This window comes from Urtica dioica, chromosome 10 (genome assembly GCF_054948205.1).
Source record: "Urtica dioica subsp. dioica isolate 48M chromosome 10, U.dioica_male_clone48M_v1_H2, whole genome shotgun sequence".
Taxonomy (NCBI): domain Eukaryota; kingdom Viridiplantae; phylum Streptophyta; class Magnoliopsida; order Rosales; family Urticaceae; genus Urtica; species Urtica dioica.
Genome location: NC_142765.1, coordinates 23025365 through 23048043, shown reverse-complemented (window position 1 = coordinate 23048043; position 22679 = coordinate 23025365). Strand labels below are relative to the sequence as shown.

At 34.4% G+C, this 22679-nt stretch overlaps 2 protein-coding genes across 4 annotated transcripts; one reads left to right on the top strand and one right to left on the bottom strand.

The window, feature by feature from the left end:
- Window positions 1–1395: 1395 nt before the first annotated feature.
- On the bottom strand, window positions 1396–3410 carry LOC149384158 (uncharacterized). The gene is made up of 5 exons (XM_089629289.1): window positions 3184–3410; window positions 3002–3060; window positions 2426–2526; window positions 1931–1985; window positions 1396–1811 (listed from the first exon to the last, which is right to left on the bottom strand). Exons 1-5 carry the CDS (start codon window positions 3265–3267, stop codon window positions 1679–1681), a joined length of 432 nt encoding a protein of 143 aa, XP_089485415.1. The 5' UTR covers window positions 3268–3410; the 3' UTR covers window positions 1396–1678.
- Window positions 3411–3864: 454 nt separating this feature from the next.
- LOC149384157 (F-box only protein) lies at window positions 3865–16667 on the top strand. 3 transcript variants are annotated; one of them, XM_089628185.1, is made up of 3 exons: window positions 3865–4037; window positions 4497–4715; window positions 16369–16667. In XM_089628185.1, exons 2-3 carry the CDS (start codon window positions 4543–4545, stop codon window positions 16487–16489), a joined length of 294 nt encoding a protein of 97 aa, XP_089484311.1. In that variant the 5' UTR covers window positions 3865–4037; window positions 4497–4542; the 3' UTR covers window positions 16490–16667. The 3 variants fall into 3 exon arrangements, with proteins under 3 accessions (XP_089484311.1, XP_089484309.1, XP_089484312.1); XM_089628183.1 differs by having other exon boundaries at window positions 3896–4037; window positions 4537–4715; XM_089628186.1 differs by having other exon boundaries at window positions 3898–4037; window positions 4446–4715.
- The last annotated feature ends 6012 nt before the right edge of the window (window positions 16668–22679 follow it).

The following is a 22679-nucleotide window of genomic DNA, read 5'->3' as shown; positions in this document are numbered from 1 at the left end:
GCAACGTCTGAACTATATCTCTCTTTCCTGTTTCGTTCTTCTTCTTTCTCTTCCTGTTTCATTCTTCTACTTTGCGTCATTCATTTGGAATATGTGTGGGCTCTTTTTTCTTTTTTGAAGAAAAAATAAGAGCATTTGTTTATTTAAATTAATGAAACAATTTTATTCGGTCATATTAGTTAGGCATTACTATGGCTCTGTCTATGTCCAACTAGCTGTTCTGTCATAACTCATAAAGCTTGATCTCGATCGTCTCTCCTGTTCCAAAATCTACATTGTCTTTCTTCCATAGCCGCTAAAGTTTGATGACATTCAACCAGGATGTACAATGGCCACTGCTTTTATCATTGACTCAAGTTTTATCAACCACCTATTTTATCAGTTCAAAGTGAAATATATTCAACAATGAACTTTTTTTTGGTGGTTTATTTATCATAACTGAACGACATTAACGGCATTAGTTACTTTGTGTACAATCAGAATTTATGTTTTTATTTTGTGCCTCTTTCTTCTTTTTTCCTCGCTGAAACCGATATCTTCCCAAGTTAAGACTATCACGGCTTCAATGTGCTTCTCTGTATTGCTAAGCGCTGCTACAGAATCTACACGTTTGCCATTTTCTTCCGAGGATGCGTTGAAAGGTTTAGCAAGTTCCTTAAGGTTTCGTAACAAGAGATAAAGGAGATACATAAAGAGAGAAATTGCGAGTATTGTCAAGTTTTCATCTTCGGATCTCACCGGGGGCGAGAATAACACTGACAGATCTTCTATTTATAATGCCAATCGCCACGGAATTACACGTGGTCGACAAACCTCATATCCCAAAGTATGGGAAGCGATTCTCCTGTCATTTTCATTAGATGCTGAAAGTGTTTGGGATTTGATGACGTATCTCCCCTTTATGGAAAATTGTATACCGATCTTTCTGCGATTCATGAAAAGCTTGTACTTTATATTATCTATTTCTGATTCAAGAATTGGATGTTCCTTGGCACATGTTTGGCTTGTGAATTGAAGAAATTGAATGGTTTAGTTAAACACGTGCGTGATACAATACCTTTTCTTAATAGTTAATAGTGAGAAAAAATTTAACAGAAATTGACTATATGCCTTGTGATTAGAAATAAGTAAGCTCTCTTCAATAGAATAAATAAAACCTTTGAATTAAATGATTGACTCGCACAGCAAAAATATGATTAGCAGCTAAACCAAATTTACCACACGGAATAAGCCCCTTTTGAAAATCAAAAGCAACCTACCATTATCTGGCTATTCCAAGCGCCAAAGTTTCCCCAAAGAAACTACCAAACCTAGAAGCACATTCAATTTAAACACAACAATTCTGATATATAGAACAGATATTGAAAAACCACCAACCTATTGAGATTAATCACAATTCAGTATTAGAAATAGCACATCATCACACTCATTTTCAATGCATCTAATTTAACCCCTCAAATCTGAATCCGGAGCTAATTCACTCTTTTCAAGACATAAGCCCGTTCACGGTCGAGGTGGAATGTTTATGGATTTATCAAGGCATTGTTAATCCTCGATCAAACCATCGTAGACTAGAAGCAACTCAAAGCTATCACTAACTATTTTGACATTAAAAATGAGTCAAGAAAAAAAAATGTAAGCTCTACTCTCCGCCTAAGGGGAAAAAAAAAAGCAATACTTAACCCGACTTCTTTGGCTGATGTTTTCCATTTGAGATTATAAGCGGAGTATCGCTAACCGTAGCTAAATCATTGCTGTTATGATCTTCAAAAGCCTGTACCGGGTCTGCGTATGAGCGAGTACAAGGCCACCTATAGAAACAGAACCCGAAAAAATATTAAAAAATCGATAAAACTTCTTTAACTGCATACACAAAATCTTGGTTCAAGGGACATAGTGTTCAAAAGTATTTAATTTTTAATTTGTTTACCTGCTTGACTTTATAAGCTCGTCATCTATTGTTATATTATCGTCAAAGATATTGCCTATCACAATAAAAATCAAAGCAGATCAATAATTTGTTATAAAATATATATATATATATATATATATATATATATATATATATATATATATATAGTACTCTTCTAGAGTAGTTGAGTGATTGGGGAAAAAATACAATCTAAAAATCTTAAGTCTTCAAGAAATTAACGATTGGTAACATTAGTCCTTTCGATAAAATGAAATACCAAAAGGAACAATTGGTTTTCAAGAGAATAGCAGACCGGTGGGAAAAATATTTCCTATCTAATTGAATACCAAAACACTTGAAAAGTTAGAACCAAAATTATTTCTACAGTTTGAGAGTTGAATCACTGTGAGACACTTAAAAAGAACATTAACTGAATATGAAAACGCGTTGATTAGATTTCTAGCGCTTAAATTAAGGTCTGTGTTCGAGTTCGAGGACACTGTTAATTGGTACCTCCATAGAGATTCTTCTTAGAGAAGTACTTTGACATCAACCGAGTTGTGTACTCGTCTTCATATTTCTTGAATCTCTCCATTTTTTCAACATGAAGCTCCCTATAAAAAGAAAATAAAAATAAAAGAAAAGAAAATGCCATTCACTCAATGCCAATTACATTAGCTGAAGATCACTTTCATGGTTAAAATTAAAAAAAAAAAAAAACAAAAACTTAACTTTTTTCTGAATCAAAGTCACTTTAAGACGTTTTCGAGGATTATAAGTTATAACAAAAGCTCTACAAAGACGGTTCAGAAATGAACTAAGAAGACAAAAAATTCAACAAATATTATGTCAATTACACCAAATGAGGATGAAAATCCTCAAGCATTACCCTCTTTTTTTTTTTTTTTTTTTTTTTTTTTTTTTTTTTTTAAAGGATAGCACTAAAGCAGATAATACTTCTACCTAAAATTAAAGCCAATCAAGAAATGAAAAAAAAAAAAAAAAAACCTGCGTATCTCAGCTAAAACTAAAACACTTACACTTAATATCCAGAGAATTCAAAAATAAATAAATAATAATAATACTAACCGAAAATCACCAGATAATATAGGGCTCTTATCATCAACATCGTTCTCTCCCCCATCAACCTAACATATACGTCAATACATGACTGAATTGTAAAGAACACACCTACACATATACCTCACGGCTGTACATGATGAATATATATATATATATATATATATATATAATATATGTATATAACTGACCTGGAGTTTAGGGGAGAGAGAGTTATCGGAATTCACGGCGGAGGAGACAGAACGCGGAGACGATGAAGACGATACATTCGCCATGGCAGAGCTCTGAATGGCTTTTAGATCGAATCTGTTAGTGCTCTGCTTTGTTCAGTTTCATTCAGTATAACGAAGACGAAATGAAGAGGATTTTGAATATAAAATAAATAATAGTCCAAAATATCATGCCATAAATAAGAAATGTAAAATTAAACTTTATTTATTTATTTTCATTATGTTTGAAAAGAAAAAAAAAACAATTACCACCAAAAAAAAAAAAAAACCTAAATAAAGTCTCCAGAGAGTTGACTGAAATTAATATCGACCCTGAACAAAAGGACGAGAGAGAAAACCCTCCTAATAACCTTTCAAAAAAAAAAAAAAAAACCCTCCTAAGGTTTTTTTTATTTTATTTTATTTTAGATATATATATATATATATATATATATTTTTTACGTTTTTCTAGTTCTTTGAAATTTACATTGTGAAACCCATTAAAAAAAATTCATAAATAATGAGCGAATTATCCATTTCAAATATTTTATTTTTTTGGAATATGACTAAGAACCTTTTATTTATTTATTTTGTAAATACTCATTTTATTATATTTTTGTTGTTGTTTATAGTCTTATTCAATTTTTATTATTGCTTATAATTTTGTAAGAGCAAAATCGTCTTAAAAATAACAATAAAATGATATGTCTAGAAGGTTAGCGAAGTTTGGAGAGAATTGAGATTTGTGTAATTCTCCACCCTTTTCCTCTCCCAGAGATTATTGGAGATCTGACATCAAATATTTTCATTTCGTTTCCAAACTTCGACTCGAAGAGGTATGCTTAGTTTCGAATACTCTCACTCTCTCTCTATCGTAGAATTTCCATATCTGCCTCAATCTTAAATCTTAATTCTCTACATAAAACCTTGCTGGCTTTTTCTCTCGATTCGAAAGTAATTAAAAACTATCAAACACTCGGAATTGAAGGGAGAAAAAGGTTTTTGTTTTAATTTTTAATTTTTATTTCTTGTTCTGGTTAACTGAACCTAGGTTATGTATTTCTCTTTTTCTTTTGCGTTCGTGAAGAATTTGGGATATAAGTTCATTCCAGCTATACAAATTAAATTCAGTATATATAAGAATAATAAAACGAAACACAAACATGTGTTTTGATGAGAATTCCTTTATTTTAAGTTATGATTTGCAAAGAAAACTGAACCTTTTTTTTTCCCACCAATGTTAGCTAACTGATAAGTATTTCGAGTTTGGTCTATTTTATCAAACGGCCGTTCAGAACTTCAAAGAGTAGTGTTGTTTGTGTTGGAGAGAAAAAGGTGACAATGGAGACAGAGAAAATGGCTGAGATTAATGGAAATATGTCGAAATCGGAATCGGATCCAGAAAGTGTGTGTAGAAGATGCCACAAGAGATTCCGTCCGAACTCAAACGCAGCTTCTTCTTGTCGATTTCATCCATCTTTCTTCGTGTGTCGCCGCCACGATGACCAGAGAAGGTAATTTTGATTTCAGCTACTTTTTTTTTGTTCATGTGTTGATGATATATATATAGAAAGAAAGAAAAAACATAGAACGTGTAAAGTTTGACTTAAGACATTGGTCGCATATTGGAATTCGTATAATAGAATCAGGAGCTCTAACGGTTTTTTGAAATCGTTTTTTTTATCGTAAACTGGCGTCGGAATCAGCCTTAAAATGATCTGATCTGGTTACCAATCTCGGAACTGGATTTTAGACTAGTTATATAAATTTGTTTTTTTAGATGAACATCTCTCTCGGATAAAAATTTATTCATTGAAGTTGAATTTCTCTATTCTTATGACTTAGAATTCAGAAAATTTCGAATTATTCCATTTAGTTAGCTTTATTAATTCAAAGACATTTGTAAATCCTAATAAATTATAAATAAAAATTTGAGAAAAGGTCTATGTTGGGACTATCTGATCCGTGTCTATATTGTCTAGTATATTTTTTTTTTCTCTTGGTATGAGCAGTCTTAGTTTTTTTTCAAACCTCATAAAAATGTTCAGTCTACAAGAAAAATAGAAATATAAAAACTGAAAACGTTGCCGTTTTAGAAGAAAACGACAGTGACGACGGTTTTTGGAAAGCTTTCGACGAAGAATGTCATTTGTTCTTTAACAAATGCCAAGAAGAAAATGAGATTAAGCAACTATTTGAGAAACTATGCTCAGAGAACCCTCAAGATCAATCAATCAAACGAAAGAAATTTCAAGCCAAGATTGAACTCAAGGACGAGGATGACACGATTGATCAACCCCCGAGACGAGTCAACCAAGAAGATACAGAGATCTTCAAGAAGGAGATTGATAAACTATTATCCCAAGGGTTAATAGAAGTATCGAAATGACGACACAGTTCACCAGCTTTTTATGTCGCAAACAAGGATACGACAGACAAAAGATTGGTCATAGACTACAGAGAAGTCAACGAAAAAACGAAGATGGATGTTTACAAGATCCCGCATAAGGAAGATCTACTCAGCTACATTGGAGGTAAAACATACTTTTCCTCAATTGACTGCAAATACAGCTACATCCGGAGTCAAGAGAGATCATAGCATTCAGCTGCCCACAAGGATTATTCCAATGAAATGTATTACCATTTGGATTAAAGCAAGCACCAGGTATTTTCCAAAGGTTCATGGATGAAACCTTTAAACCTTATACGCAATTATGTTGTGTATACATAGACGACGTGCTGATTTACTCAGATACATTAGAACAACATTACAAAGGCGTAAAATTCGTTTTACATCTATGTGAAAAAGATGGCATCATCCTTAGTAAGAAAAAATTAGTTTTCATTAAACAAGAAATTGATTACTTAGGATTAACCATCAAACAGGGAAACTACACTTTACAACCACATATCCTTACTAAGATATCAGAATTTCCTAGTAAGATAAGTGACAAAAAACAGTTACAAAGATTTTTAGGAATTCTAACCTACGCGGAAGGATACATTAAAAATCTTTCAGAAATAAGAAAGCCCCTTCAAGCAATGCTTAAGGAAGACCACAAATGGAATTGGAAAGAATCCGATACCAAATACATTGACGGTGTTAAAATAAAGATTTTGAAAAATATATCGAACTTACATTTTCCCAAGCCCAATGACATTATGATCATTGAAACTGATGCTTCGGACCAATATTGGGCCGGATGCCTTAAGGCTTATACAGGAGAAAAGACTTTTCAAGATTTGAAAAATTCAAAAGGGAAAATTCACAAAGACGAACACCTGTGTAAGTACACAAGTGGATCCTTCTCAGGAGCTACTTTGAATTACCACTCAAACGAAAAAGAATTACTTGCTATTCTCAAAACAGTTAAGAAATTTGAGATTCATATAATTCAGAAACCTTTCTTAATTAGGACAGATAACAATAATCTGACTTATTTTAAGAAAATGAAATTTGATAAAAGATCAGCAAGCTCACGATCAAGATGGATACGATGGCAACTCGAATTAGCCGAGTATCAATACGAAATTAACCATATTGCAGGTACAGACAATTCTTTACCAGATTGTCTAACACGCGAATGGAAACCAGGGGACTAGGATTATATCATCCAAAAATGTCCAAATATTTATGGGTATTAGTAAACCCAATATACATAATAAAAAGAGATCATATACGATCCAACGGTATAAAACAGGACAAAGATAAGTCTATAAAAACCCTCGATACAAATGAAACTTGGTCGAGAATCATCTCACGTTACGATGAGAATGAGACTAACACATGTCAAACTACAAAACGCAGGAAACAAACGATGAACATGGAAGAGCTTAAACAAAAGCTAGAACGATCCATTGAAGAATACGAAGAATTCATGATCGAAGCTAACAACAAACGAAGAGCGATGATCCAGAAGATTCACCGCATAGAGAGAAAGATGGGAAGAACCCTTACAGCCTTTAGGATGTTTGAAATTCCCCAAGAAGGAGAACCAAACGCTACCTCAAACATAAACAAACTAGAAAAAGCCAGTAGACCAGAAAGAGCCTACTCCCACACCTGTCAAGAATATGACACTACTCACACCAAATGATTTCCGGAAACAGGTAGATCAAATTAGGAAGATCACCAGCCTTTCTAGAATCATAGAAGAAGAAAGAGATTATAAACAGGCACTAGAGAAACCAAAGCCTAGGGAAGAAAAGATCATTAGACCCAAACTCAGCCTGAGACCAAGGAAACAACTTTTAGATCTTCATAGGATGAACCTAGAAGAAAAGAAAGAACCCAGAATCCAAATAGCAAAACCCACGATACAAAGCTTCTTTGAAGACGCCAACAGCATCAGGAAGCTAACAAACGGGAAACAGCAACAGTCCAGACGACAGACGGAGCTGACATATCCAGACTCAAGACCCGCATAGAAGTTGACCCGACAATTGTCCGAAGATTCTTTGACATCGGTCTTATCACGATGATCCAGGTTTCGGAGAACGCAAAGGAGATACAACTTCTACCAGATGGCATAATCATGAATGTCCAGAAGTTCCTTAGAGTTACACGAAGAAGAGAATGCGTACTAGACATCATGTCTACCATCGCAGATTGGAACGGTCAAGACAGTGAACCAGTGTTCTACGTCAAGATCAGACCATCAACAGCTTTAGCTGCATCAAACGAACAAAATGGAGACCTCAAGCCAGAGTCGGTGACTGAACTCAGAGCCTCAGCCGCCATCAACATACTAAGAGCAATATCCATGATCAACCTCGACACGAAACTCAGAGCTGAATTAATATCATAAAACATTCTGATGACTATAGGAAGCAAAGAGAAAATAGAGGAGACATCCATCGGACACGTGTCCGAATTTCAAGACCTCATACTCAGCAACAGCCAGAGGATGGGAGGAACTTTCACACGCGCTCTGCTGTGTGCAAATTTGAGCGATATGGATGACATGAGCAGTCCACCCATGGACCACCGGTGCCTCTACTGCATCAAGGTATATGAATCTACATCGACAACGTCAGCAAGCGACGAAGAAGGAACGTCATCACTGACCCCACCAGTCGACGAAAAGAAAGACGACAAAAGAAAAGATAAGATGTGAAATCTTATCATCGGTGTGGACCACACCACGATAAAAAGCATCCGCGTAAGATGTAAAACTACATATGAATTGTGTAAGGGCCCACACCCATTTATTTCTGTCGGCCACTTGTTTAGGCCTTTAGCTTTTACTTTTCTGAAGAGCCAAGTTTGGCCTTTACTTTTTCGAAGGGACACTTGACCCTTCAAGTATTTGATTCCAATCTCTCGCCTATATAAGCGAGCTCATTCCTCAGAGTTAGGCAGGCCATTCAATCCGTTCACTCTTGAACAAGCCAACTCAAAAACAATCTCTCTGTAATATTTTCTTAGAAATAAAACTACAAGTTTTGGCATCTAGCCACCCAGATCCTTGAGATCACACAGAAATATACTTGAACTATACAGATCTACGAAGATCAACCCAGAAGGAAGTAAACTATGGAGGATACCAGGAGAGTGCAGAAGCATAAGTACCAGGGGGGAAGAAGCTTCGAACCACATACCGTAAGTATCTTGGACCACCACCTCGATGCTTCTCAGGGACGGGTTGACTCGCACCACGTTGCCCACCGTCACTCCTCGGATGCGCACCGGAGTGCCCGTCTGGATGCCGCACGCCTGCGAGAACTCGAACACTGGAGAATACTTTCGCAAACGCGACCGCAGCCGGAACCCTTGCAGCCAGGCCACTGTCAGAGCCATAATCACCTCCCCCGGCACCAGAAACAGCCCCACACCGCCCTCCCAAATGCTGCGCTTAACGAACCCGAAGTCGCTCAGAGGCCGCAGCGTCTGCTTCCAAACGTTCTGCGAAGCCTCCAACACCACCGCCAGAGGGCTTCTTCTGCTCTCATTCTCTTTCTTCTCAGATGACTCTTCTGCCTCTGCGGATGCAGTGATAACAAACAGCTTTCTTCTTGGTGACAACACACTCGTCGCGTGGAAATCTGTATTCTCATCAACTCGTATGGAAATAGGGGCTCAAGATATTTACGGTATGTGGTTCGAAGCTTCTTCTCCCCTGGTACTTATGCTTCTGCACTCTTCTGGTATCCTCCAGAGTTTACTTCCTCTGGGTTGATCTTCGTAGATCTGTATAGTTCAAGTATATTTCTGTGTAATCTCAAGGATCTGGGTGGCTAGATGCCAGAGCTTGTAGTTTTATTTCTAAGAAAATATTACAGAGAGATTGTTTTTGAGTTGGCTTGTTCAAGAGTGAACGGATTGAATGGCTTGCCTAACTCTGAGGAATGAGCTCGCTTATATAGGCGAGGGATTGGAATCAAATACTTGAAGGGTCAAGTGTCCCTTCGAAAAAGTAAAGGTCGAACTTAGCTCTTCAGAAAAGTAAAAGATAAAGGCCTAAACAAGTGGCCGACAGAAATAAATGGGCATGGGCACTTACATAATTCATATGTAGTTTTACATCTTACGCGGATGCTTTTTATCGTGGTGTGGTCCACACCGAGGATAAGATTTCACATCTTATCTTTTCTTTTGTCGTCTTTCTTTTCGCCGACTGGTGGGGTCAGTGATGACGTTCCTTCTTCGTCGCTTGCTGACGTTGTCGATGTAGATTCGTATACCTTGATGCAGTAGAGGCACCGGTGGTCCATGGGTGAACTGCTCATGTCATCCATATCGCTCAAATTTGCACACAGCAGAGCGCGTGTGAAAGTTCCTCCCATCCTCTGGCTGTTGCTGAGTATGAGGTCTTGAAATTCGGACACGTGTCCGATGGATGTCTCCTCTATTTTCTCTTTGCTTCCTATAGTCATCAGAATGTTTTATGATATTAATTCAGCTCTGAGTTTCGTGTCGAGGTTGATCATGGATATTGCTCTTAGTATGTTGATGGCGGCTGAGGCTCTGAGTTCAGTCACCGACTCTGGCTTGAGGTCTCCATTTTGTTCGTTTGATGCAGCTAAAGCTGTTGATGGTCTGATCTTGACGTAGAACACTGGTTCACTGTCTTGACCGTTCCAATCTGCGATGGTAGACATGATGTCTAGTACGCATTCTCTTCTTCGTGTAACTCTAAGGAACTTCTGGACATTCATGATTATGCCATCTGGTAGAAGTTGTATCTCCTTTGCGTTCTCCGAAACCTGGATCATCGTGATAAGACCGATGTCAAAGAATCTTCGGACAATTATCGGGTCAACTTCTATGCGGGTCTTGAGTCTGGATATGTCAGCTCCGTCTGTCGTCTGGACTGTTGCTGTTTCCCGTTTGTTAGCTTCCTGATGATGTTGGCGTCTTCAAAGAAGCTTTGTATCGTGGGTTTTGCTATTTGGATTCTGGGTTCTTTCTTTTCTTCTAGGTTCATCCTATGAAGATCTAAAAGTTGTTTCCTTGGTCTCAGGCTGAGTTTGGGTCTAATGATCTTTTCTTCCCTAGGATTTGGTTTCTCTAGTGCCTGTTTATAATCTCTTTCTTCTTCTATGATTCTAGAAAGGCTGGTGATCTTCCTAATTTGATCTACCTGTTTCCGGAAATCATTTGGTGTGAGTAGTGTCATATTCTTGACAGGTGTGGGAGTAGGCTCTTTCTGGTCTACTGGCTTTTTCTAGTTTGTTTATGTTTGAGGTAGCGTTTGGTTCTCCTCCTTCTTGGGGAATTTCAAACATCCTAAAGGCTGTAAGGGTTCTTCCCATCTTTCTCTCTATGCGGTGAATCTTCTGGATCATCGCTCTTCGTTTGTTGTTAACTTCGATCATGAATTCTTCGTGTTCTTCAATGGATCGTTCTAGCTTTTGTTTAAGCTCTTCCATGTTCATCGTTTGTTTCCTGCGTTTTGTAGTTTGACATGTGTTAGTCTCATTCTCATCGTAACGTGAGATGATTCTCGACCAAGTTTCATTTGTATCGAGGGTTTTTATAGACTTATCTTTGTCCTGTTTTATACCGTTGGATCGTATATGATCTCTTTTTATTATGTATATTGGGTTTACTAATACCCATAAATATTTGGACATTTTTGGATGATATAATCCTAGTCCCCTGGTTTCCATTCGCGTGTTAGACAATCTGGTAAAGAATTGTCTGTACCTGCAATATGGTTAATTTCGTATTGATACTCGGCTAATTCGAGTTGCCATCGTATCCATCTTGATCGTGATCTTGCTGATCTTTTATCAAATTTCATTTTCTTAAAATAAGTCAGATTATTGTTATCTGTCCTAATTAAGAAAGGTTTTTGAATTATATGAATCTCAAATTTCTTAACTGTTTTGAGAATAGCAAGTAATTCTTTTTCGTTTTGAGTGGTAATTCAAAGTAGCTCCTGAGAAGGATCCACTTGTGTACTTACACAGATGTTCGTCTTTGTGAATTTTCTCTTTTGAATTTTTCAAATCTTCAAAAGTCTTTTCTCCTGTATAAGCCTTAAGGCATCCGGCCCAATATTGGTCCGAAGCATCAGTTTCAATGATCATAATGTCATTGGGCTTGGGAAAATGTAAGTTCGGTATATTTTTCAAAATCTTTATTTTAACACCATCAATGCATTTGGTATCGGATTCTTTCCAATTCCATTTGTGGTCTTCCTTAAGCATTGCTTGAAGGGGCTTTCTTATTTTTGAAAGATTCTTAATGTATCCTTCCGCGTAGGTTAGAATTCCTAAAAATCTTTGTAACTGTTTTTTGTCACTTATCTTAGTAGGAAATTCTGATATCTTAGTAAGGATATGTGGTTGTAAAGTGTAATTTCTCAGTTTGATGGTTAATCCTAAGTAATCAATTTCTTGTTTAATGAAAACTGATTTTTTCTTACTAAGGATGATGCCATCTTTTTCACATAGATGTAAAACGAATTTTACGTCTTTGTAATGTTGTTCTAATGTATCTGAGTAAATCAGCACGTCGTCTATGTATACACAACATAATTGCGTATAAGGTTTAAAGGTTTCATCCATGAACCTTTGGAAAATACCTGGTGCTTGCTTTAATCCAAATGGTAATACATTTCATTGGAATAATCCTTGTGGGCAGCTGAATGCTATGATCTCTCTTGACTCCGGATGTAGCTGTATTTGCAGTCAATTGAGGAAAAGTATGTTTTACCTCCAATGTTGCTGAGTAGATCTTCCTTATGCGGGATCTTGTAAACATCCATCTTGGTTATTTCGTTGACTTCTCTGTAGTCTATGACCAATCTTTTGTCTGTCGTATCCTTGTTTGCGACATAAAAAATTGGTGAACTGTGTCGTCCTTTCGATACTTCTATCAACCCTTGGGATAATAGTTTATCAATCTCCTTCTTGAAGATCTATGTATCTTCTTGCTTGACTCATCTCAGGGGTTGATCAATTGTGTCATCCTCGTCCTTGAGTTCAATCTTGGCTTGAAATTTTTTTCGTTTGATTGATTGATCTTGAGGGTTCTCTGAGCATAGTTTCTCAAATAGTTCCTCAATCTCATTTTCTTCTTGGCATTTGTTAAAGAACAAATGACATTCTTCGTCGAAAGCTTTCCAAAAACCGTCGTCACTGTCGTTTTCTTCTAAAACAGCAACGTTTATATTTATATTTTTCTTGTAGTCTTTAAGAAAATCTTGTCGTCCGACTTTCTTAGCTCCTCTGACTTTTGGTATGCATATCCTTGACTTTTCTTTTGTCAAGATAAAATGATCATTCGTTTGAACGGTGGGTTGATGTTTTCATAGGGAGTTGTTTCCTATTATAAAATCTAATCCTGATTAAAATTGATATATTATATCAATTGTGAATTCCATTCCTTGTATCTCGACTTTCTGGTTTTCGATACATTTTGTGATCGCTATGCTTTCTCCATTGGCAATTTTTGCCACTAAGGTCTTCTTAGTGTCTTGCCATTGCCAGGCTGACTCTGGAAATATATGTTTTGATGCTATGCACAATGATGCTCATGTGTCTACCAGGGCATGCACATGAAATTTCATGTGTCCTTTATGTTTTAATCCAACCGGATATAGATTGAATTAGGATTCGTAATGTTATGCACACTATGAATCTTATTCATCCTCTTCAGTATCTTCTGATGAAGACTCTGATGATCCTTGGATAAATTCTATTTCTTCTTCTGTTTCTGAATAATCTAAATAAAGAATTTCCTCCTTATCTTCAATTATATTATCTTCTATAGGGTATATATCTAGCATTCTCAGATCCTCTAGATATTTTATCTTATTTCTCCATTCTTGGTTGTTTTGCCCGGTTGCTCTTACCGGGCATTCATTCGCGTAGTATCCTTGCTCATTGCAGAGCCAACATCTACAATCCTTGCCTTTTCCTTTGGGGCATGGTGGTTTCTTTTTCCATTCAGGTTTTCTCTTAAAGAATTTCTTCCTGAACTTGGGTTTTTTTGTATGAATTGCTGAAGTCCTTTTTGTACTTCTTCGTTGAGTATTTCTTGAAGCTTCTATACTTCTTGTTCATGTATTTGTTGAAGGGTTTCTTGTAGTAGTAAGCTTTTGAAGGTTTTCTCCTTTTGTCCTTCTGCTTCTTACATCCGAAATCCTTAATTGTGAATTCCTGTTTTTCACAAAAATATCCTCTCTTTAAGGCCTTCTTGACCTTTATCTTTTGTGTTATCTCTTTGCAGGCTATGAGAAGTTTTCATCTTATCGATCTTATAGCTCTTCCGATTGTCTGAGGATAAGATGAATTTGGAAAGATTGCCTTTAGGTCTATTCCAAAACCGTGTGGCATCTTATCAAATATAAGATCTCTGTACTTGGGTTGTCGCTTTCGATCGCTTACTTTGTAGTAGTTTTTCAGATATTCGCATATGAATGCTTCTAGATCACAGAGATTGCAGAGTCTCATGTTATCTAATCTGAAAACTGCTTCCTGTTGTTCAATGATGTTTGCTTCCTCTAGAAACGCATTGTAGTCCTTTCCTAGGAATTCTTGATATAAGCCTTGAACGAATCCTTCGAGGTATTCGATTCCGCTTCTGTCTAGGTTTGTGGGAAATACAAGGTATTTTGCCCATTTCGCAACGTTCCCTGTTAAGGTTACGTTTATGGCTTCCTTGATTGCCCTTGGATCATTCGCGACCCTGTTCAAGTATTCGTTTGCGTATACGAGAACTTTCATTTCGTTGTACCACTTCTGGATTCTGATATTTCCTTCTTGATCAGATCCACAATCGAGATTTAGAGCTCTTGTGCTTGTTATCTCTCCTGGTACCTTCTCTACTGGGATTGATTCAGTCCTAGTAGGTCCTGAGGTGGATGTGGATTTTCCTTTATCGTTCCTCCGTGGAATTTCTTTTGGTGTGAAATTCGCATCTGTCGTTCTTGGTTCTGAGCCAATGTCAGAAGCCGATTCTTCAATTGTTAATTCGTTGAAGTGTTGTTCAATTTCTCTTAGCAAGTCTTCATCTAGGGGTTGCTGGCTTTCTGTTTCTTCTACTGAGAAATTTATTCTCAAAGAATGGTGTAGTTTTCTTCTTTTCTTTACTATGCTTTAGTTTTGGTTATTATGTTCTCGAGCCTCCTTTCGGATTGTGCTTTGGACTTATGTCCTCGGCAAGCAGCCTCATAGTACAAGAGCTATGTGCTGGTCTGAGAACTTTTCCCAATTCGTATTTCATAGTATAGATTAGTAGAAAATTTCTTACCTTTCTTAAGAATTTTCTCTTACCTTTGCGGGTATCTTGTGTAACCAAATACGAATGGTTGCACAGTTTCCCTCATAGGTTGTCTTCGTCCTATGTATCTGTCTCTTGGTTCTTCTTCCGGTATTGGTGCTTTTTCCTTCTTCTTTGGTAAAGGCGGTGGTTCCGGTATGCTTTCCTTTTGCTTGTATTGATCTGGCGCCGTCTTGACAGCTCTTCCGTTGAATGCGTCTAAGAGTTTTTTTAACTCTTCTTGGCATTTGCAGTCTTCTCCTTCTTTGATGGCTTTTGCCGCTGCGGTTTCAACATAGTTCTTCATTTCCATTTCGTGTTTGTCTTGGCATTTCTTATGTCCTTAGCGAAGTCGGTTCTGAGTTCTGCGATTTGTCGATTTACTCTTTTCTCGAGTTCTTGCAGATCCATCAGAACTCAGAAGGCTTTTTACTTCGTTTACAACTCTCTGGATGTCTTTGGTGGCATCCGTGAGTGCCATCTTTAGATTTTGTCGTTTAGAGTCTTGATGATTCTTTGGATGTCGTTTACTGTATTGGTTAGTTCCTTGATCTGATTTTCGAGATCTTTGAACTTTCCAAGATCATTCTTTCCTAGAATGTCTTCAATCTTTGTTTTGATTTCTTTTAGGTTTTGTGAGTTTGGATTCTCACCCTTATTTTGTTTTTCGATTTCTTGTGTCAAGGAATCGATTTTGTTGTTCTGGTTGTTTATCAGTCGTTCCACTGCTGATAAATCAATCTTAGTATTTTTCTGTTTATTTATAGTTCGAATATAGTTTTCTCCCAATAATGCGTTGACATTATTAAGGGCGTAACCTATATGAATTACGTTTTCGTTTATGAGTTGTCCTTCCCACTTTCTGGTGTAAAGGAAACTTCTTCCAGTTTTGTTATCCCTTCTAGGTATGTTCTTTTGTATTCCCTCGTTGTAGTAATGTGGTTTGGTTAAATCCGACATTACTCTTCTGCTCCTATAGAGGACTTAATAAACTCTATGTTTTTGTTTATCCTTTCAATGTTCCTTCTAAGGTCGTCTGTCCTAAAAGGTTCTATCTGTACGTCTCTTTCTATGTGTTCCTCAGGTAGCCTAGCGGTAAACCTAGTTGACCGGCTTTCTAAGGCATGTTCCCTAGGGTTGTACCTGATTTGTCTCGCCCTTTGCTGCGAAATAATTAATATATTTTAGTCTGGAGAAAAAAATATATAGAGACATGCCCATAAATATTTAGATTTGAAAAAAAAATGTATTTAAAATTGTTTGGAGATATTTTATTTTTCTGATAAAAAAAACAAAAATCGGTACGAATGAACACTACTCAAGAATCTAGTGTCCAATCTCAAATTTTTTCTTAAAAAAACTGTTTATTGAACTAGTGTTTTTGTGAGTAAGAGAAAATTTTATGTATAATATAATGAGACTGAAATTTGAAGTGGTATTTGTTGGGTTATAAGGTACTATGAATTGAGGGACGACGATCCACCATATGCGGCCAAGTTCTACGATTGCTGTGGGGCCGAGGATCCCGGAGCACCCGGCTGCACCACCGCCGCTCACGTGACCTACGATCACTGATATATATATATATATATATATATATATATTGTGTATATATGTATCATTTTGTTTGATCACTCAGTCACTATAAATGTGGGAAATAAAAGCATGATGTTTTGCTAGGAACATGGCATGTGGGAGCAACATGATCATTGTCTGCATGTGAAATAAATAAATTGCAACATTGTTTTAAACACGCTGTCATAGCATTATCACTTGCTGAAGTTTTTTTTTTTTCTTTTAACTAAATTATATTTACGCACACGAATAAATTCGTTGCCATAACCCAATCATGCATGGGGTATTTGTTTGTGCAGTGCTTTACAACTGACAACTTGATTGCGCAAGAAATAAATATTACACCGAATAATTAAAAAAAAAAAAAAAAACATATGAAAAAAATTCACGATCTCTCCTCTTTTACTTTTGTGCACGTTTTTTTGTCTCGTTATGTTTCAAATAAAGTAATTAATGCAATTCAGTCGAACATATGTACTTTGGGTTCCTGTTTTTTTTTTCACAGATCACCACACTTGAGCTGTTAATGTTGCAACTGTTTCTGATCGCATATTATTGATCTTCCTTGATCTTATATAATAATTATTATTACTATTATAAATGTTGATATATTGGGGAGAGTGGAAGGTACGTTCGATTACTTTGCATGATTGATTGGATTGGACGTGGTCCCCAACACCATTAGACCGACATTTCATGAGAATATCCATATTTGCACATGGCTCCTCCAATTTTTTTTACTTGTATATATATCATATATATTACTATCCCACACACAACCCCATTTATATGGATTGATTGTTACACCATATCATTATTCACGTTTAACAACCAGGCAAACCAATATTATTTATTTATTTACAAAAAAACAATATTATTTATTTATTTTAAATATGGGTTCTTAACCTGTTTAATTTAACTAAAAAAAACTTTATTGTAATAAACCAACGATAAATAAAACATTTCAGTCTAAGATTAACCTTGACCCAAAATTCAAGATTATGGTTAACAGGTTAACCAAAATTCCATGTATAATTTATTTATTACATTCTTCAAATACTTTCCTGCAGCTTATAAAACATGGTTCGATTAACAACACCCATGGATTGAATACATTGATTCGTCATAGATACAATCAGTTTGGAGATCTCACTAAAATAGATCCAATAGTATAATTTAATCATATTGATGTACTTATCGGTGTATTAAACGTATGGTACTTATATATGAACATACATTAATTAGTGCATATTCTAAAATCATTTCACGGTGTGAGTATTGTTAAATCCAAAACGAGTGGTCTCATACATATATGTATATATATTACATATATATATATATATATATATATATATATATATATATATATATGGAATAAAAGTCTCATACATTTTGTTCATATTGCAACTCTAGTTTCTATTACGTTTATATTTATCATTTATATGTTAATGTATAAAATTTGACATTAAGAGACCATATATATGAAAATTATCTTTCTTTCAATGAAACCTTTTTTGGAATCTCAATTAATAATCATAAGAAAACGATATATCCATCCGTAATGATATTTTATATTTATCTTTATCAATATTTCTATTGCTTAAAAATGGAAACACCTACATCATGCCGTTACGATATGAATTACCACCAATTTAGGAGGCTTGTGACCTCCATTTTGAAAATGATGTTGAATTACCAATTAGCCTATGCTAGGTACCACATTGTTTTGGAATTACAAAATAGTGTCTTTAAGGTGCAACATTTTTAATATAATGGTTATTTTAAAAAAATTTAAAATTATATTTTTTTTTTCAGACGGAAAACATTATTTTATTTTTTTTTATATAAATGATTTTGTAAATAGAGTCCAAAACAAGAAACATTTTTATAAAAAAAATTATAAACACCGTTTATAAATTAAAAATGTTATTTTCATAGTAAAAATTTAAAAAACGCTACTCTTGCGTTATACCAAAAAAAAAATGCTACAAAAAAAAACTATCACATTTCAGGAGTTCCCAAGTCATTTTCCTAGATGATCCCTTATTTGAATTTGGTCCGTTGATTGCTCTTGTCACACCAAATGGATAATGAGTACGAACAAAGATGCATCAATTACTTTGTTTAAGTGTAAATCTCAAACACACTAAACTTAGTTTTAGAGTTTCGGAGTCGCTTTTCCTAAATAATAACTTCTTTCATTTTGGTGGTTGATCACTCCTGTTACACCTAATGATGAGTTGCGAATTTACAATGCAAGTACTAACTAACCGGAGAGTATCTCTTTAGTTGGTTAGCTAGTTATAACTTATAACTAGAGGCTTGAGTAGAAGGGAAAAAGAACCAAAGTATTTTATATTACATTAAATATTAGAGCAATAGAAGAACGATACTCAACTACATTGAGCGCAACATTTAACCTCTTCTTTTTAACTTGATTCACTTTTTGGCTCCCTCGAGTCATTTTCAACTGGCTAGGATGACTTTTAAACTGCTACACTTATAATAATAATAATAAAGCAGTATATAATCTCTATCGTGATTGTTGGCTGGTTGAGGAATATAATGTTTTACGCTTGAAGTTACCTGATTAAATTATAGTTAAATTTTTTTTAAAGATGTTTAGACCTTTTTTTTGGTTGTATATTCGTTACTGTTATAATATAACTTCCATCTACCACTTCAATTTTTTTTCATGGGGGTCTCTTAACTTATCGAGTACTTGCACGTTAGTAGTCTTTTATTTTTCTTTTGACATTCACTATTGATTTTATTTTATTTTTAGAATGATTGGTTTTTTTTTTTTTGCATTTGTAGTCCTATTTATTTTTGTGTTTGTATATTAAAATTTTTCAATAATTTTCAAGTTTCATAAAATATTATTATAAATTATTTATTTAACATGTCTTCGTTGTTATGCTTGTTTTAATAAATAAAAAAGAATTAATTAGTCATTTTCTTATAATACACATGAAAAAAAGTTATGTTTTCGCATAACTTTTCTGACTTATGGGTGCGAAAAACCGCACCTAAAAGTCATGATCATCGGGTGCGACTTTTCGTAGCCACGACCTTTAGGTGCGGACTTTCGGGTGCGGAAATGTCGCACCCAAAGTCGCACCTAAAGGTATCATTGGGTGCGACTTTTGACTTTTAGGTGCGAAAAAAGTCGCACCCAATGCTGTTTTTTGTACTAGTATTATTCGTTGAAAATATGAAATACGTTTAAAGAATGTGTTATTGATGCCCAAAAACAAAAAAAATTGTTCAGAGTTGAACAAAAAATGCTTATTTATGTCATGTGATTCTTGAAATTAACGAAGTTTACATTTTTCGGATGAACACTGAAAACTTGACACCCATGACTCTTTTGTTTTGATTTTCTTCATTTTATGTTGAAACCTAAATATTATTGATTTGACCCACACTTTCTACGTGACTAATTTTAGGGTTAAAAGATCGACTCAATTGCAGGGGTCATCACCAAATTAATTTTTAAACACAATCTCAAGTGTGTAACCCACAGTTTTTTTTTTTGGAAACCTTAATGTTAATTTGATTATGCGTTTTTCAAATGAACTTACCATTATTAATGAGATGCTATTTTTTTTACGGGAATTCAGGAACATGCGTGCCAAATTTTTAAAGTTGGGTTGACGCAAAAAAAAAAAAGAATAAGGACCAATCTCTCAAAATTGGTAAAGTTAAGGGACTACATGTGTGTAAAAGTTTAACAAAAATTAATGAAAGCCTAAGTTCAACTTTACTCAACAAGTTCAAGAGCCATCTCTTCCAAAATCTAAACGTTGAAACGAAAATTAGGCAACAACATTCTCTAGGGATATACAAAAATATCCCTACATTATTACACAGCCAGCCATTTAACCCTGATGATTGTTGTAAAAAAAGTTTAAATTGTTAGTAAATTATTGCATACTGAAACATTTGAATATATCTTAATTATTAATTAAGATATAATTATTATTTAGTTTTCTTAGCATACCCCAACATAAAATAATAGAACTTATCATCAAATTATATATGTTGTGTTTGATCTATCCAAAGCTGTTGAACAATTGTATAGTTCCAGCGTAAAAGTACGCTTACACCTAGATCGTGAAAAACTTAAAGTAAGATTTGATTTAGTGAATTGATATTTTTCACAAGATGTGAACAAAATATAAGTAAAAAAGAAAAGAAAAAGAATAGTTGTATGATTAAAAAAACAATAGAATATGTTGTTGATGTCGAGATACACCTTTTCGAAATTAGGATGACATTGTAGATAATTTGATTTGTTTTTGTTGAATTTTCGTTTCTAATCTATGGTGATGGAAGGTAATATATAGTTTAGAGAATATGAACATGGATAAGCAAGAATATAAGTCACGAATAGTAAAATTGGCTTGATGACCTTTTATTGACGATATCGTAAAAAATAATTCATGATGAGGAACGAAAGAGCTCGGTTAAAGAGAAAAGAAGAATAAAGAGTATAATTTCAATGATAAAAAATCTGGTTCCCTTTCATTGCGGAAGACACGTCACCAAAATGTGCATGCGATTTTTATAACGGTTGTGAGTTGAGAACTTGATTAACCGCGGATAACCTTAAGCCTCTTCGTTAGCTTAATAATCAATATATGTTAAGAAAAGTGCTACCCTTCAAAACCATTGATCAAATTGCAGCAGAAAAATATTTCATAATCTATTCAAATGCGTTGAACAATTACTAAAATTGTTATCCTCAAATAGTACTTAATAATACAAAATTGTTGAACAACTACCAGCGTTAGACCGTTACACCGTTATCATGTAAAAATGCCCTTATATATGCAGTTCACTAAAAGCTTAAAGTTAAGAGTGTATTTGAGTGAGTTGATATATTCACCTTTTCAATTAAAAAAGATCATTGATATATTCACAAAATGCCAAAATAAAGAAGTAAAAATTGAAAGATTTTAAAACCAATCCTAGAAAGTGGGTAAAGTATTTTACTCTGATAAAATCCATCATAGTGTTTTAAAATTATTTGGCGTGATCTTTGGGAATAATATTTCCCTAACATTACATTTATTCCCTAAAAGAGTGTTGGAGATACACGTTGGCCACATTTTTTTTTTTTTCACCATGCATTATTTTTGGTCTATCTTCGATACCATTTTTTCATAATGATTTTCGTTGACTTTATACTTTTTATATTAAATATTTTGTCTAAGAGAAGATTGTTTCTATAAAAAAAAACGACATGCATAACTAGAAATAAATAAATGTTTGTCTAGATCATCTTATTTTATTTATTACTATATCTGTATAGCTCGTAAAAGTTAACACGTTAAAAAAATCGTTATTTCTAAGTGTTGAGTGATTGGCGCGTAAAAATACTGCTTAATCTATTTAAAATTAGTGAAAAATCATGAAAAATAAAAGCATTATCAAACCGAAAAAAATAATACGTTAGCAAAATAGTCATCCCAAAATATTGAGTGATTGTCACGTAAAAATAGAAATTGATCTATTAAAAACTCAAAACTGTTGAATAATTATCGAATAACAGAATCATTATCAAGCCGTAAACGGTAATGCGTTAAGAATGTCGTTATCCTAAAGCGTTAAGTGATTGCCGCGTAAAAAATAGTGATCGACTATTCAAATTTGTTGAACAATTATCGAGTAAAAAAGCCGTTATATTTTAAATATTACTTGATATATTTAAAATTATCGAGCAATTACCACGTAAAAAGACCGTTCTCTTTAAAATATTGAGAAGTTTTCGTGTAAAAATAATAGCCTTATATGGTTGTACCAAAAAAGTAATTATTAAGAAAAATTACTATTTTCATTGTATACATAATTTTTTTTTTGTGATATTTCGAAGACCTATTTTTCTCTAATAGAATTAAATTCCACTTCGCTAATTTTTATTCAATGTAATATGTTTTTTTTAAATTAAACGTTAAAACACAGCGAAAACTGTTTGTTTGTTTTTGTTTTTTCAGTTTTGAAAAACTATTTTTCTCTAGTAGAATTAAATTCCACTTCACTAATTTTTAATCAATGTAATACATTTTTTAATTAAACGTTAAAACACAGCGAAAACTGTTTGTTTGATTTTGTTTTTTTCGGTTTTGAAAAACAAAAGGTTGGTTTGATATTGATTAAAAAAAAAAGTTGGTTGTCTTGTTCAGAG

What these genes read in the sequence shown, in the direction of transcription:
- LOC149384158 (XM_089629289.1), bottom strand. Translation starts at nt 3,267, where the DNA reads ATGGCGAATGTATCGTCTTCATCGTCTCCGCGTTCTGTCTCCTCCGCC. An exon ending in TAAGAAGAATCTCTATGGAG is followed by an intron (nt 1,986 to 2,425) that starts GTACCAATTAAC and finishes TTATTGTGATAG; the next exon opens with GCAATATCTTTGACGATAAT. An exon ending in GAGCTTATAAAGTCAAGCAG is followed by an intron (nt 1,812 to 1,930) that starts GTAAACAAATTA and finishes CTGTTTCTATAG; the next exon opens with GTGGCCTTGTACTCGCTCAT.
- LOC149384157 (XM_089628185.1), top strand. Translation starts at nt 4,543, where the DNA reads ATGGAGACAGAGAAAATGGCTGAGATTAATGGAAATATGTCGAAATCG. An exon ending in CGCCACGATGACCAGAGAAG is followed by an intron (nt 4,716 to 16,368) that starts GTAATTTTGATT and finishes TTGGGTTATAAG; the next exon opens with GTACTATGAATTGAGGGACG.